Here is a 16,018-nt window from a genome sequence, read left to right on the forward strand (position 1 = left end):
CAGAAGAATTTTAGCACAAGAGAAGATCTTAGAAGGTGATTCTCACAGTTTGTTTCAGTGGCCAACCTTACTCCATATAAAGAGTGTTCTCTTTGAGGACATCAGTGTTAGATGTGGTCAAGTTGAGGAGGTGATCAATCCGATCCAGGACAGAGTATTTGAGGTACTTCGTACCATTCTTGGCAGAAGGATCGAGGTCGAGACAGATGTGGATTTACAAGAATTTGAGGATAGAATCAAGATCATCTTTCGCAAGGACGCAGATGTTACAGATGAGCAGTATGATCAGATGTATGCCACCATGCTCCTGATTGATAGAACAAAGGAACTTGAACCTACTTGGGACACAGCTCTTCTAGATGCATTTGATCAGGTTATCCACTTAGAAGAGAGTATCAAGAATCTTCCCGAGATTCCAAGCACAGAAATCGAAGGAATCGTGACAAAATTAATTACATATGCTAAGAAAGAGAATTGGAAAGGGAATAAGATTCTAGATGAAAGGTTGTTACAGATGACATGACATCTTATTTCTCATTGGTTGATACCTCCTAGATTTTTGTGCCAAATTTAATATTTGGCTATGTATTTAATGTTGTTCAGTAAAAAGGAGGTCATTTGTAACAAACCCTAATTAGGGTTTAGGTGTCATGATCTTGTCCATTGATTTACTTTCAATTTGGACCTTTCATTGTAACTGGGGATGCTATTTATACCCCCATTTTCCATTTCATTTGATAATAGAAAAATAGTGAATAGTGTGAGAGATAATAGTTGATGTAATAGAGAGATTAGAGTTAGAAGCAATTTTTATTTTGTAGCAAGATTGAGTCTTGAAAAGAGAAGTTCAAGCAATTGTTGTATATGATGACTTGGAAATCAATAAAATATTGAAGTTATGGTGTTTTGTTGCAAGTTTCTTGAGTTATCTTCATGGTTGTTGGATGTACTTGAATCACGCTCAATCGAAGTAGTTTGTTAATTTGAAAGACTAAGTGTGAGATTTGATATTTGGTAGGATTCGCAATCCAAACCACTAGCTTCTTGCTGATTGTAGGAACGCCTTGTGTGGTCGACTGGAAAACATTTTGAGTCCTTAACCTTCAAGCATTTTCGTATCTAGGATATGTACCTTCGTAGTAGTGTCCTTGGTCTTTGATGCATTGAATACCATTATTACCTTAGAAGATCGCACTAATTTCAATTGAGTTGTTATCTTATGGCAAAATTGAAGTTGGTTGAATCTTGCCAAATCTCATTCATGCTAAGTCGTTCATAGGGTTAGGTTAGATTAGACTTCCTTAAACCCTGTCCTTTTTCCATTTTTTGAAAGTTCCTTTTAGATTAGTAAAATCTTCGAGCTTTTGAATCCGTAAGACGCCTTGAAGGAAACAGCAAATCACATCATACCACTAAAAAGCTTGTCCACACGTGGAGACCCCACTAAAAGAACCTTGGAGTCCATCTAACTGATCCTTTTTGCAGATCTTCAGCAGTTAGAGACTATTTTCTCAAGAGAGGATAAGATGCCTGTCGGTATTTTATTCTGTGTATGATTGTGTACAAAATACACGTCAACACAACCCCAAACATCTTTCCTTTTCTTTTTGTGCAAATATTTAAAGGGGACTCAAACACACGGAGGTTTTCTTTCACCTGTTTAATCATTTATATCTTGTTTAATTTATACTATTTTATTTCTATTATCAAACATTTGTTGTTACGTTTCTTACTTTTGGGTTTTGCAAATAAGTTGGGTTTTCAAGTTCTTTGTGCATCTTTCTGTTCGTGGTCCGTACGAGATGACAACACTACGTGCAAACGTTTTTGTGTCGTGCTGGTGTCCTAGGTCAAGATACTTAGATTTGAACTAAAGACTTTCTATCATCTTTATACTGCATTTCTATTGTTATAAAGTCATTTTTATTTGTCTGTCTTTATATAGATTCAAAGGAACATAGTTATTCTTTTGCAGAATTTAATTTCCTACACCACAGTCTCAAGATACACTTGGATTTGTTTTATGGATGTTAAATTTGAGGTTTTCACTAAGTTTAAAGAATTTAAAGCCTTAGTTAAGAAACAAACAGATTATAAGATAAGGGTGTTGAGATTTGATAGTGGTTGTCGATATTAAATGATCCTTTAATTCTCGCAAATCTTTTGGAAGGTGTGTTATCCAATTGAGCATTGATCGCAGTTCGTTAAGCAAGGAGGTAGGTGAGGTGAATAGTGAAAAGAGGTTGAAATGTTAGAGTTCGAATGTCGAGGGTACTCCATGACTTGTACCAAAAGTCGAGGATTGGGGTTTGGAAGGGAGTCATGTTGGTGAGAAGTCCGACTTTTCGACAAAGGCTTGTGAGGGAGTGAGGTTTGGCAGATAGGTACAACCGTATGGAAAACTTCGAAGTCTTGATGAGATAAGGAATGAAAGTGTGGAATGAATGAGAGGCATGATAGTATGGGGAAGTTTGGTACCTTGATGGAAATAGAGGAAAGGACATTTTGGGAAGGTAAACTCCACAACTGGGATGACTTACACAGACTTAGAAATTGAACATGCTTCCTGTTGACGTGGCTAAAGTCGTATCGCTACAACTCTATCCGGTCAACACTGAATAGAATCTACTAGCTGAGTATCCTATCCTCTCTTGAAATAAGGAGATCCCTAATGCTGTTTGGATTGATCATTTGGGCATAACATCAATGTTTTGACTGTCAGATCATGACTGCAGGATAACTCAATGGTATGATGTGCTTTCCTGGATACACAAAGGGGACTTACGGTTAGGCATAATCGGTTTTGTTCATACGAGTTCCCTAAGACTCTATAGTTTTGATTCCATCAAATTTTACTTTAACATGATGCTGTTTAGACTCCAATTTTGATAAAAAAAAGGAAAAAAGGAAAGGGAAAGAGAGAGAGTATCTAATTAATCTACCTAAGATAGCATATTCAGAAAAATAGATAGAAACCTTGAAAAAACCAGATTAAACATTATCAGCTAATAAAGCACAATTCTGTAATATCTAGTGCAATCTTCGAAGGGAGTTGGATTTTCATGTTATTAAACATAAATACAGAATCAAACATCCATTCATTTGATGTTTAACAACCGAACAAGAGCATAAAAAATTGGTTCAGACTAACCATTCAAGAGGAAATGGCAATCAACCAATCCGTAATGGTTTGAACACTAAGGTTTCTATCAAATATGATCTTAAAAAATACTATCTGAAATCAAAATACATACCAGGAAAATTGAGAGGTGAAGAAGGAGACCATGCACTCACAAGGAAACAAGACAACTTTAATATCCATTAATTCTGCATAAATTTCGCCAAAGTTTCAGCAACAATCTTAAACTTCTTACAAAATGAGGGAGAAACTATCCCTTATATAGATTTTCAAAAATGGATGAATGGCCAAGATCTATTCTTACAAGTGGCCCAAATTCATCCTACAAAATATGGCTGTCCATACCTATTAATGAGGAACAAAATATTCCCCACCAACTATCAACTAACTAATAACTACCAACTACCCAACATAAAGTTGCTCCCCAAAAAGTGCATCTGCACAGAGCTCGAAATCTGCAATGACTTTGGGTAGTTGGAAAGAAATTTTATCTTGAAAAAGTGCATTTAAAATTTAAAGGAAACAAATACTTTTTAAGAAAGCACTTTGTCTTTCCCCGAGGTAGACTCTTTCTCCAAAAATTCAACTTCCCCCTGCAAGTAGTCCTTCCAGATGTCTCGACTTGCTGCACGTTCTACTCGAACATAATCCTAGAATCTTATGCACAATTGGAACAATTCCTTACTGGGAGGCATAGGAGGATTACGTATTTTGTACTACATACCCTCTCGGTGGCGATCCACATTCTTCAACTCTTCGCTCCAGATTGACCGACGAGCCTCGAAACCCAAAATCTCTACATGCAACTCACTGGCAAATTCTAGATCCTCTATGGAGTACGTGGTTTTATCAATTCTTACTTTATCCTCCCACCGTGATCTGACATCGTTATCTTTCATGCCACTATTCCAACCAGGAACCAACGTGCTGAGGATCTTTTCACCAATACTCTCAATGCCAGCCAAAGCATCCTCGCACTCCTCCTGCACTTTGTTTATGGTGTCCCTCATATCATTTTTCATGCTGACAATCTAGAACCACTCCTTGAAAGTGTTGATGTCGTGGGGATCCTGGACATTGAAACATTCTTTCTTTACCTCAACCACTCTTCATTTATCAGTGTTTTTCACTGACTAGGATTCATGTCATAAGCAATTTGGGCTTCATCAATGGTTACTGCAGTGGCGCTCTCAGGAAGTGGGATATCGAATGTCTCTCCAATAGCCTCAGGTGTGAAGTCAGCCATCACCATTCCCTTTACCACCACTAATCTGGTTTCCGATTGATAATGCTTAGCGGCTTCAACCACAAGCTCATAATTCTGCATGGTTGGTGGGAAACCAGTAGCCTGAGCAATACCACTCTCTAGCATCCGTCTGGGTTTGCCATATGCATTAGGAGAGTACACCCTGTTTCTGAAATCCTGAATGTCTATGTGTCCAAGGTCTGTATCCCCTATATTGTCCCACACACTTTGGACTTTTGACTCTTTGATTACTCCTCCTTGGTACTGATATTTCATTTTCTCGAGCTTGCAAGGGATGTCAACTCTGGAGGTCTGCGATGCTCCTAGTGTGTCAGGTGCCTTTGAAGACTCTATCACCGATTTAGGCATTTATCCTGCACACTCAGACATGGATTACGAGGCAAGCCTTAATGCGAAAATATGGGTTAGTAGTGCCCACAGACGGCATTAGCATGAGAAATTGTTTAAACAGCTACACAATTTTGAAATTTAAAAGCATTTTGAAACAGGCTTTTTAAACAACCTTAATTTTGTGTTTTAAATACGATCAGGACATTAAAAATTGGTTGGTTCTTTGGTTAGTTGGTTTTAGCAAACTTTAAAATGCGGCTTCCTATGCTGCTGACGATTGAAAGTTGCAAATGTTACGGTTGGTGTGACTCAGTGTTTAAATTTTCAATGATCGTGTATTGATTGTTTTGAATGTGCGGTTTGAAAAGATGATCCTTTGTTTGTCATTTTTGGACCAAAGTTCCTAAATTTGCCTAAGTCTGAATTTTGGTGAAAGGCCGATTTTGGCTGAAAGTTGCTGCTTGGGTGCTAAGTTCTCAAAATTAATTTGAATTTACTTTGTATTTTAGACCCTAGGTTTAAAAACATGATTATGTTGCAGAATTTAAATCATTTGGAAGGCGGAATTTACAACTTACCTGGCAGCGGGGAGCTTGTCTTGGGTGCCCTTAGAAGGTAAAAATCGGCTCTTCCTGCTTTGGCTAGATGAGGGAGATTATGCGCTTGGAGCTTTGAATGCTTTTCGGTCAATAAGAAAACCATCTAGCGAGTTTGAATAGATATGGCGAACTTGTCTTCACATTTTCCTCACCCTTTCGGCCTGAAACAATATTTCGCGCGACCTTTCTTTCATTCTTTTGCCTTCAAACTTTGGCTACATGAGTCGATTTGCACGATGTGATCCTTCAAGTGACTTTCGATCAAAAGGAAAATCCTTTGTGAACTTGGAGACTTTACTTGCTTTGGTGAATGCAAAGACTAGCGCGATCTTTCTTCTACTAATTTTCAAGCCCAAAGGAGACTTTGAATCTTGAATGATTCTTCGGCTTAGCAAGATAACCCTATTGCACAACTTTTCTTCTTGAATGATTTCGGCCCAAAGAACACATATCGTGCGATTTGAACTCCTCCCCTTTTCGGTTTATAAAATGTCAGACAACTTGAACCTTTGAATGACTCCCATAGGTTCTACTCACGTGATTTTAGGTTCCCTTTTCACCTTTTCAAATTTCGGCTAATTGAGTTGATCTGCGTGATTTCATATTCGTGCTTTCTCTCTTTTGGCGAGTTTTGGCTCATTAAGTGAGATTGGGCGATTTGTTCTTTCTTTCAAAATGATCGAAAGTGCTGATTTTATTCCCTTTTCGCTTTCGACCTTTAGCTTTGGTCTTTCGGCCTACAGAGGCAAATTGCGAACTTACACTTTCAATTCGTTTTCGGCCTAAACACTATTCGTGCGTACCTGGTGATTTTCGACTTAAGCTTCCGGCCTTTTAACTCATTCTACAAGCTTTTGTTGTTTTTTGGCCTGTTAGGACTTTTTGCACGATTTTGGACTTTAGAAGAGTTTTTCTCACATTTCGGCTTTAGAGGCCGATTTGTGAACTTCAAGTGCATTTGACGTTTTAAGGTATTTTATGACTCACATTTTTTTTTCAAGTTAACTTTTCCTTTATTGCCTCTCATTTTGGCCATTTAGGCTGATTTTTAGCCTTTTAACGACTTTGCACTTTTGGTCTAAAGGCCGATTTTAGAGTTTTGAGTTCGCATTTTGGCCTGAGGCCGATTTTGGCTTTTAAATGCCACTTGACTTGGATTTCGGCCTAGGAAAAACGTCCTTACATCTCGCAATTTGGCCTTTTAGGCCTATTTTCCCCTTTTGTCTCTCACTTTGGCCTTTTAGGCCGAATTTAGCTTTAGAGGCCGAATCTTGAGAGATTAGTTTCAAATAACTTGCTTACAAGTCTTGTTGCCTTGCCAATATTTGTAATCTTTTACTTTAAGGCTCCTTATTCATCTTCCCTTCATGAGCGGAATCGCAATCGACTCTCCGGTTATGGATTCTCCAGGACTTAGGACTCAGACCTGGCTCAATTGTAGGTAGGATCATCTCCCTAACACTCCAACCTCTTCAATGTTGCATCTTCTCTTTGCGAATCAACCAAAATTTTCCCACTAGGGACCTCAGTGAGGACGCGACCAACAAATGAAAAAGGGGGGCCCCTGTCGGCGACGGGGAGTGTGTGCAAGGCACAACACTTCCATGCTTAGAAATTTCAGGGAACTTAGGCCGATGCATGGGTGAGGGAGATGAGGAACATCTACACAAAATTGGGCCAAGGGAGCCATTGGAAATAGGATTTGGTCCATAACACAAGTTATTGCAACAAGGGGACTTGACAATTCTGAATTTCTTTAAAAGGAGGATAATGTTGTTTTACAACTTTACAGTATTTTAAACTTTTTAGGTATTTAACTGTATCAAAAATAATAATTTGCAGTGGATGGAAGCATATCTATATGAAGTCTTCAAAACATATCTTATAAAAACATTGTAGTCATCAGTCATGTTTAGCGAGTGGCAGTTTGACAACAGTATTTCCATGTCAAAGGAGGTGTTGGAAGAGTAAGATTCACATATTTAATAAATGTTGTACTTGATTTGAGTGACCATTATACTTTAAGTGGTCTGGAAAGCTGTTATATGTGTATATAAAGAGGATGTAATGTGAGTAATTTTCCTATTAATTAGAAAAAAAATTCTTATAATTCCTGTTAACTTTGTGTATAGATTTCTATAATAAATTCTGATTCTGTTGCTTATGAAGCTAATTGGTATGACTATTAGTGTTTTGGGTGCATGTAAATATGAGTCATACATACAAATTCCACCTCCCCTTTTGCTTTGTCTGTTAAGACTCATTTGTGTTCATGTGTTTTCCTATGAAATGTAAATTCATTACCAGGCCCTTTGAGATTATGATGGTTTGACAGGTATTAACTTGTTTCTATAGTCAAGACATGTCAAACAATTGGTCGATTTCATTTTTGATCTAGATCCATTTTTGCACAATTTCTATTTTGTAATCTTTATTTGAACACCTTATCCTGTTGCTGCACTATATTTATAAAGTTAGTTCATCAATATATTTAACAAACTTTCATGTACACCTGCTTTCATTTCTTCCTAATTTGTTTTTATTATATGGATTTCTTTCCCTGTGACGTATGGTAGTATTCCCAGATGATGTTTCCGTATAAATTTTATCCAGGTGGGCATTCAACATTTAACCAGCTCAATTTTTTGTGTTTCTTTTGCCATTTTGCATGAAATGGTTAGAACTACAACAGCATATGCTTGCTTGTGTTTATATATCCATGTTCCTGACATTGGACTTCTGCCTTATGAACATGGATTGAGAGATGTTTTATAAGATTTGACATATTTATCAATTTGAAATTCAGGTTTTTGTGCCACTCATACGGAGCTTGGATTTGATAAATGTTCCAACAGCTCGAGCAATAATTATTTGGATGGTTGGCGAGTATAGCTCTACTGGGACAGTGCTTCCTAAGATTGTGCCAACTCTTCTACAGTACTTGGCTGCATGCTTTCCAACAGAAGGATTAGAGTCTAAGTTACAAATACTTAACTGTGCTGCTAAGGTACATCTAACATAAGTTTAATTGTAGGTTATTTTCTTGTTTGTGTAAGCATGAGGGTGATAAAGAGACGGATTCCAATTTAAGTGCGGCTGTAAGTGTAGATACAGGATTTAAAAGCACTCCATATAAATTTTCTTTTGCACTTGAATTTGCTTGTGATTATTTCTTCATCTGCTTTCACAATTAATTTTCACTGGATAATCTGCTGTACCAGTTAGATGCCCTTAAATTGAACATAGCATCTTGGAGATCTGGAATCTATTTTCATCAAATATGAAAGACTTTATGCCATATCTAACATTTATAAGGGTACCTTTTGTAACATTGGTCTCTAATTTGTCAAAATTCTCTATAATTATAAATCATAACAGCAAAAATATTTTGGGGAAAAAACCGGCAAACAAAAAGTGTAAGTTTCATTTAAAAAATCGGTAAAAATTGTGAAAAAAATCAGATTTTTAAAAAAAGTAGAAGAATGCAAAAAAAGAAAGAAAAACCCGCTATTTTTAAATTTAAAGGCATTTTAAAAGCTTATAGATATGATTAACAAATAAAAATTAGAGTTTAGTCTGTGAATGGTGGAATATAATTTTTTTTTTCATTGATATTCATATCATAATTGAAAAACTCAGACTCGGCAATAACCTGGTAGGCCCAAATTTTTTAAAACTCAGGACTTGGCAAAAACTCGGCAAGTTTATCGAACATTTTTTTTAAGGGTAAGTGCTGTCTAAGGGGATAGCTCCCATTTTATTGATTTAGAACAAAGGTTACATGTATTCATGCATGAAGCACATTCATTAATCCACTTCAATTGGGGAGGTGAGATCAGATTTCTATTGTCACACATACACTTAGTATACTGACTCATGGGCCTCTCCTCAATTCTCTTCCAAAACAGCAGACGGGCGAACACTGCATCCCTGCGTTGGAAGAACAGTGATAGTGGGCAACACAGCTATCATTACATCCACATTATCCTCCAAAATCAGCTGAAGTGCCAAATCTGCACGATATGTTTGGCAACCACAAAGACTAGCTCTTGACAACGACCACTCCCTTGAGGTATACAAGCTCCAGGCTGGGAAGCCCAAAGCGGATCTCCTTGAGGCACCCCCTGCAAAGTTGCTAACTATGGAGACTTTCTCCCCCAATTCAACTCTCTCTATTTATCGATCAGCTTTTTGGGACCACACCAAAATACCATCCATATGTGTCCTTCCCTATCATATCTTGAATGTCTTTTCTTATTTTGCTCCATTGTTTATGTTGCCTCCATGTCCACCATGTGGCTTAAAACATCCCTGTTACCTCATCGATCACAACTAAATCTGTACCTTGCATTTGAACACCTCAATTTGCCAGAAGATTGACTACATCGTTCGCTTCTTGGTAAACATGGTTGATTCAGAAGTCTAGTTTCCCCAACAGATCCCAAGCCCTTCTCACATGCTTCATTAGTTTCCAGTTCATAGTTGATTTGTTTTTTATTGCATTTATACTTAGCATCGAGTCACCTTCCACATCTATGTTTGTTTGACCACATTTTATACATTCCTCCAGCCCCGTTGATAGTGCACTGAACTCAACCTCATTTTTTGTTGTAATTCCTACAATAGCCCAAATAACCTTGCTTTTGTCATCCCTTAGAAGGCAACCGATCCCAGCCATTCCAAGGTTCCCTTTTGAAGCACTGTCAAAATTTAGTTTTAACCTCGCACTTAGGGGGCCATCCATTTGACCTCCAATCTCTTATCCTTTGTAGGGTAGATTAGTCCACAATCCTTTGGTATTCGAGGCCCACTCAATGCTTTCCCAATCTGCTCATCCCAACATGTTAATTTGGCCTTCCTTGTTTGAGATGCTCTACTATTTAGTAATTCCGTCATGCTATTTTCTATTTTGTTTTGCACATCTTCAACCGGAAGTTCTTCCCCTCTAAATATCCTTATGTTCCATTCCTTCCACATGTGCCAAACCAACATAGAAGAGGCAGCAATCTGAATTCCCCCCTACAAATCTTGCTTGTGCAATCATGGCCATCCCACCAAAAACTCAATGATGTCCATGAACGTGGGGCTTGACCATGTTTATCGAACATTTGAAAATAGATGTGTTTTTAAAATATTCTTCAAAAACACACATACATATATACTTTAAGAATAGCCATCTCAAAATAGATTCTAAATGAAGGAAAAAAGTTATAAAATGCCTATATTTCTTACAATTATATTAACATACATAAAATTATTATTAATTTAAGTAATATTTATAATTGTAGACCAAGTTAATCTCCTTATATTGTAATGAGTATTCATCAAAAACATAAATAAAATTTAAAATAAATAAAAAGTATATTTTTCTTTCTACTAAAACATGATTTTAAATGTTTTAAAGTATTATAATATAAAAAATATGACAACTATTTTTAAAAGAATGTCATTTTATAAATATAAAATATCTAAATCTTTACGATCTAGGTAATTAATAATTATTCCCACAAAATATACATATAAAATGCTCAAATCTATGTAATTAATTTAGTATGGTAATTCTAAATCAATCAAATTGTTATTTTTGCCACTCGATAAGAAGAGAAAACCCTAAAGAAGCACATTTGAAGGAGCTATCTCGTATTGTAAGTGCCCATTTGCTGATTCAAAGGCATATAATCGCAGGTTTCATCTGTAAGGTTCTTTTTAAAATTTTAATGTAGGGTTTCAGATTTTGACAGAAATCGAATAGCTAATGTGTAAGAAATCTTTGATGTTTTTCATGCTTGGGTGAGTATTTGACAATTTTTGGTGATTTTTAATAGAAAAATGATGGCGAGTTTTAACAAAAATCGGCGCCAAGTTTATAATCAAGTAACTTGCTTCCAATTCTGGTGCATGAGTACTTTGCCAGATCTGTGACTACTCGCAGTGCTGTTCATCTATGATTCATATCACTGATTATATTGCATTGCACAATGCATATTGTATGGTGCATAAATGATATCTAAATAATAATCTATGTTACACCAAGTTTTTGGGATGGGGGTGGCAAGGACTGGGGTGGTATGTTTCTGGGACATTTTTTGGAAGGCCATTTTCTGTGGATGGTAAGAGACAATCATTTAGAAACAATGAAAATTTTAAAATATGGGAAATTTCAAGTATTCATACGATAACATTGATAGGACATTCATCACATATATTATAGAACCTTAGTACATAACAATAGAGTTCAATTAAGATTACACAAGTTGACAAATAAATTAACAATATTTAATTTGATTTAATTGTCAATGTGCATGAATGTGATTTAAAAATTACAACAAAATGTCTAAAGGTTGCAAGTTTCAAACTGCAAAATTTCATGAGCCCGATCAGGTCATAATGAATACCATAACAGTATTCACCGTCATATCAGAAATAAATAAATAGATTTAGAGAAATGTCTTAATTTTAAGACTTCACAATTTTGTATAGCCCATGTTAGACAAGACAAATACACAATAGTTGGAGCCTATGCTAATAGGAACAGCAATGTCAAATATGAATATAAAAATATGATAGACTTCACCGCAATAAAGATTGTTATGAAGCGATCCAAGACAGACTACATATCAACGCAGCATGGAAGAGACTTACGGTTCAAATCACTATTTACAAGGAGATCCTTATCATGAATAAAAGATAATAGGGACAGCAATTCTGTTTTGGAAAGAGTAACTATCTTACTATGCTAACTACAGCGATCAAGGATAAGAAGCAGCGGTTAATATCTCTTCACACAGAACATGTGAATAAGCAGAAAGCACTCATGGGAGATTAGCGATTAAGAGGGACCATAAGGTGACAGCGATTCCCTTTAAAAGAGCATTAATTAACATTATTGAGACAGCAGCATAACAAACCTGTGACTAACAGGAATTAAAAGGCACTTAACGATTAGTTTGAATTATGAATTATGAATTAAGAAGGGTGTGAACCTTCCACAGGGATAGCAACCTCCAAGAGTCACCTCTCCTCAAGAGAGCATGAAGCTATAAATTGCAGAGAAAGGGAATTCCATATGGATAATGGATCACCAAGATGAATCATTTCCTATAAAATATAGAGCAGTAGTCACGAAGGAGACAATTCCAGTTCATCACTGCAGATTTCTAGTTACCACAAATTATTATTACCAAAACCTATATGTGGTGGTATACATGATATTTCTGCCAAACATTGTCTTACGCATATACATGATGCTTATGCATAATAGGGAATGCTTAAGTATATGTTCATAATACATATGATAGAATATAAGGTGTGCTTGATTGTCTGAAGCCCACCTTGTAGGAAGGGCCTAGGGTGTAAGCAAAAGGGGTATAAGAGGGCTAAGTAAGTAGGTCATCCTAGAGTTGACCATAATGGCTCCTAGGACCAAAGGGCACTTACATAGAAGAGCCATGGAACCCCCTTACGACCTCCATCCAATTTCACAAGATGGCACTTGCCTTTAGGAAGATTAGACATTGATGGGGAAAGCAGGTACAAGCCGCTAAGCAAGCAAAGAGGGCTTTGGAAGACATCCACTCTTGGCCTTAGTGTAGAAATGGCTTTGGGTGGACCTATCACGTCTCTTCCTCCAAACCCTAATATGTTCATGTCTAACACTAATAATTGGAATTTGGAAGTTTGATTTTATATATATATATGTTTCTTATGTTGTGATTGCAGGATTCAAATTCAGAATCACATTATTTAAAGAGATATTTTACTTGGTAAGATGTTACCCTAACCCTAATTTGTTGCAATTGCAATTCTAGAGCAAATTAGGAATGGACATTACACAAAATGAGAAAAACAATGAAATATACTGCTGCTTCCTAATCAATATTTGCTCGCTATATAGAAATTGAAGTCGAATTTTAAGTCACTATCATTATGACGGACTGTGTCATCCAATGAAACCTCAACGAATCCCTCCTATGTGTACTCATTAACCCGTGTGACATTTTTAGGATCAACATCTTAATATTCAATTGGAGTCCGATGATAGACATAAATCTACCAATCTTGAAGTTGCAAGGCACTATGCATGGCTACCAACTTTTTCGATTGTCAAGAGGTAAGCTCATTTCTCTTGATTTTCTATATGAAGTTGTAAGTAAGGTTGAGGGCTGTGGGGTTTTGGGGCAGCACCCCCAGCATGGTTGAGAGGCATTGCCCCTTGTAGGGTTTGGGGGCAACCATTAATGCCTTTGAGACTACACACACCTTCAAGGTGTAATAATACCCCCTTTTTTTGTGGTTTTTGCAATAAGTTTAACAACTTTGCAAGTGCAAGACACTGCTATGATACCATCGATATTGAAATTCATTCATTAACTTATATGCTGTTTACAAACTTGATGATCATTGATATATAAGAAACCAATACAAAAAATAGGAAACACACACATGAAGTACATCAGCAGATACCTTGACAATGAGTTGCTGTTGGGACTGAAAAGATATGTCTGAAACCACAAAAAGATCACACAATGAGCCCTCTAACTTCACCAAAGCTGCTGCTACAGGTCTGCAGTTTAAGACAACCGTGAAAACCTTCAAGAACTTCCAAACCAACTAGCATGGACTGCCATTCAGTCATGGCGATAGGCTGCAAATTCACTAATTTCACCTGTTATCATCATGAGTTGAAAACAATCAGCTACAGGCCTATAAACATGCTTCAGATTATTATACCTGTGCTAGTACAGGGCGATCAGCAAGTAAAATGTCAGAACACCTGTAAATTTCATGAAAGCATTAGCAAGTTTTCCTGAACACCCAATAGTACAAAAATCAAGGACTATGCTGCTACCAGCCTATTATACAATTTTCTGAGCACTGATATGACTGTAAATGGACTGTCATGAATGGAAACAGTAATGGAAACTCTGTCAACCAACATCCAGCATAACCCCGAACACTCCTTCAATGATAAAATCAACACCAATAATGTCCAGCTTGCTGAGAGCCCCCTGAAATTACAGTTTGTGCATATAACTCAGATTTGAAACTTACTATGTACATTCCCAACTCATCTTCATATGCTGCAATTACAGGGGCGATGCATAAAAAGTTTACCAAATCATTCTTTCAACCTAATGTATATCCAATGATGGTTTGTAGATCATGTATTGAGTTTAAACGTGATGCATAAAAGTTTACCGAATCATTCTTTCAACCTAATGTAATATCCAATGATGGTTTGTAGATCATGTATTGAGTTTAAACGCTACCCAAGGAATAGTCAACAGCTCCAAACCCCTAAGCAAACACTCCCATAGCCTCACGTTACCCTTCAACTCACCTTATACGGCTTGTAAAAAATGTAGAACCCCTCTTAAAAATTTCAAAACAGCAACTTTTGAACCTCAAACCTGTTCAACCTTGGTTTCCTAGGCAAGAAGGATAAAACCCAGGAAGGGTTTGGAATTTTGGGAACCAAATCAAAGCATTCTCATCAAGCAAGTGGTACGGTCTACCCTAGGCAAATGTACGGCCAGGCTGATAAGTGCACTAAAAAACTCAATCAAACAACCAAAACTTCCTGCACATATATCAAGAAACAAATCCCAAAATCAACCAACAAAAGACCTTAAACATTTTAATTGTTTTTTGAAACCTCAAAACTCCAAACTCCATGAAAAATTAGTGCGATTCCTGTGTGAAAATCACCAAACCAGCTACAAGGGATCTTTCACCATTGAAACTAGTGCATATTGATGAGGGTTTTAATCCTGAATCAACCTTGGGAGAATTTACTTTGTTCACTCCAACAACATCTTGGTATGTGTGCAACTCTAAATAAATGAAAATGAGAGCCAAAACCCCTTTATATAGAGCTGGATGGCAAAAGGACGATTTAAAAATTCAAATTAATTCATTTCCCTCAAAAGGCCCCTTTAGCAATTTAGAAAAAACTTAAGTCCAAGTTCCCCTTTCTCTAGGCAACTTCAGGAGCATAACATCACTTCTTAAAATTAAAACACTAAATTAAATATTTTAATGTTAACTTTGTAACTTTAGCGTAATAAGTTAATAACTTAAATAATCCAAACAACTTTGTGGAAAGCACCCCCAAGGCACTGAAAATACAAGTGTATCCTCCAAGTTTTGATGCAATAACATGAATAAATCATAACATAATCACTCATGAAATCAAACTTGAAGCTAGGTTGTTGCAGCTTGATGCTCCTTGTACTCAAATCTGCACTTGAATGAAGAAATCAAAATTCATGAATTGTGATAATAGCTTCTTGAATTAGACTGTGTGAATGATAAATGATTGCATTATATAGGGTCCTCAAGTTATTTTCACATTTAGGCCAATTCCCAACAATCACTTGAAAATATTGGGATCGGATCACAAATGTTCAGATTTGGGCCCCTTTTGGAGGGACTAGGGCGCTTGGAGCTGTAATCCACCCAAAAAAGGACAAAATAAAGGTGGTTACAGAGCATTCAGACCCAAAGCATAGGATCAGGTCACTCATGAGCATATGACAACAATTTGGATGTGATAAGGCCCAAATAGGCTCAAAATGATCCAGAAGGAGGCACACTAAAGCCAGGGCCCAAAATAGAGTGTGAAAGTGTAAGGGGGTACAATTTATGACACTTCAATTAGTGTATATTAGAAATATGTATATG

General features: G+C 36.7%; 1 protein-coding gene across 2 annotated transcripts in view; it reads left to right on the plus strand.

The window, feature by feature from the left end:
* Positions 1–16,018, plus strand: part of LOC131036690 (AP3-complex subunit beta-A) — a 229,297-nt gene that overhangs the window by 176,379 nt on the left and 36,900 nt on the right. For both annotated transcript variants that reach the window (XM_057968648.2, XM_057968649.2), the window contains one exon: positions 8,142–8,342. In XM_057968648.2, coding sequence (XP_057824631.2) covers positions 8,142–8,342 — 201 coding nt within the window. The remainder of the gene's footprint in view (positions 1–8,141; positions 8,343–16,018) is intronic.

Source organism: Cryptomeria japonica, chromosome 1 (genome assembly GCF_030272615.1).
Source record: "Cryptomeria japonica chromosome 1, Sugi_1.0, whole genome shotgun sequence".
Lineage (NCBI taxonomy): Eukaryota > Viridiplantae > Streptophyta > Pinopsida > Cupressales > Cupressaceae > Cryptomeria > Cryptomeria japonica.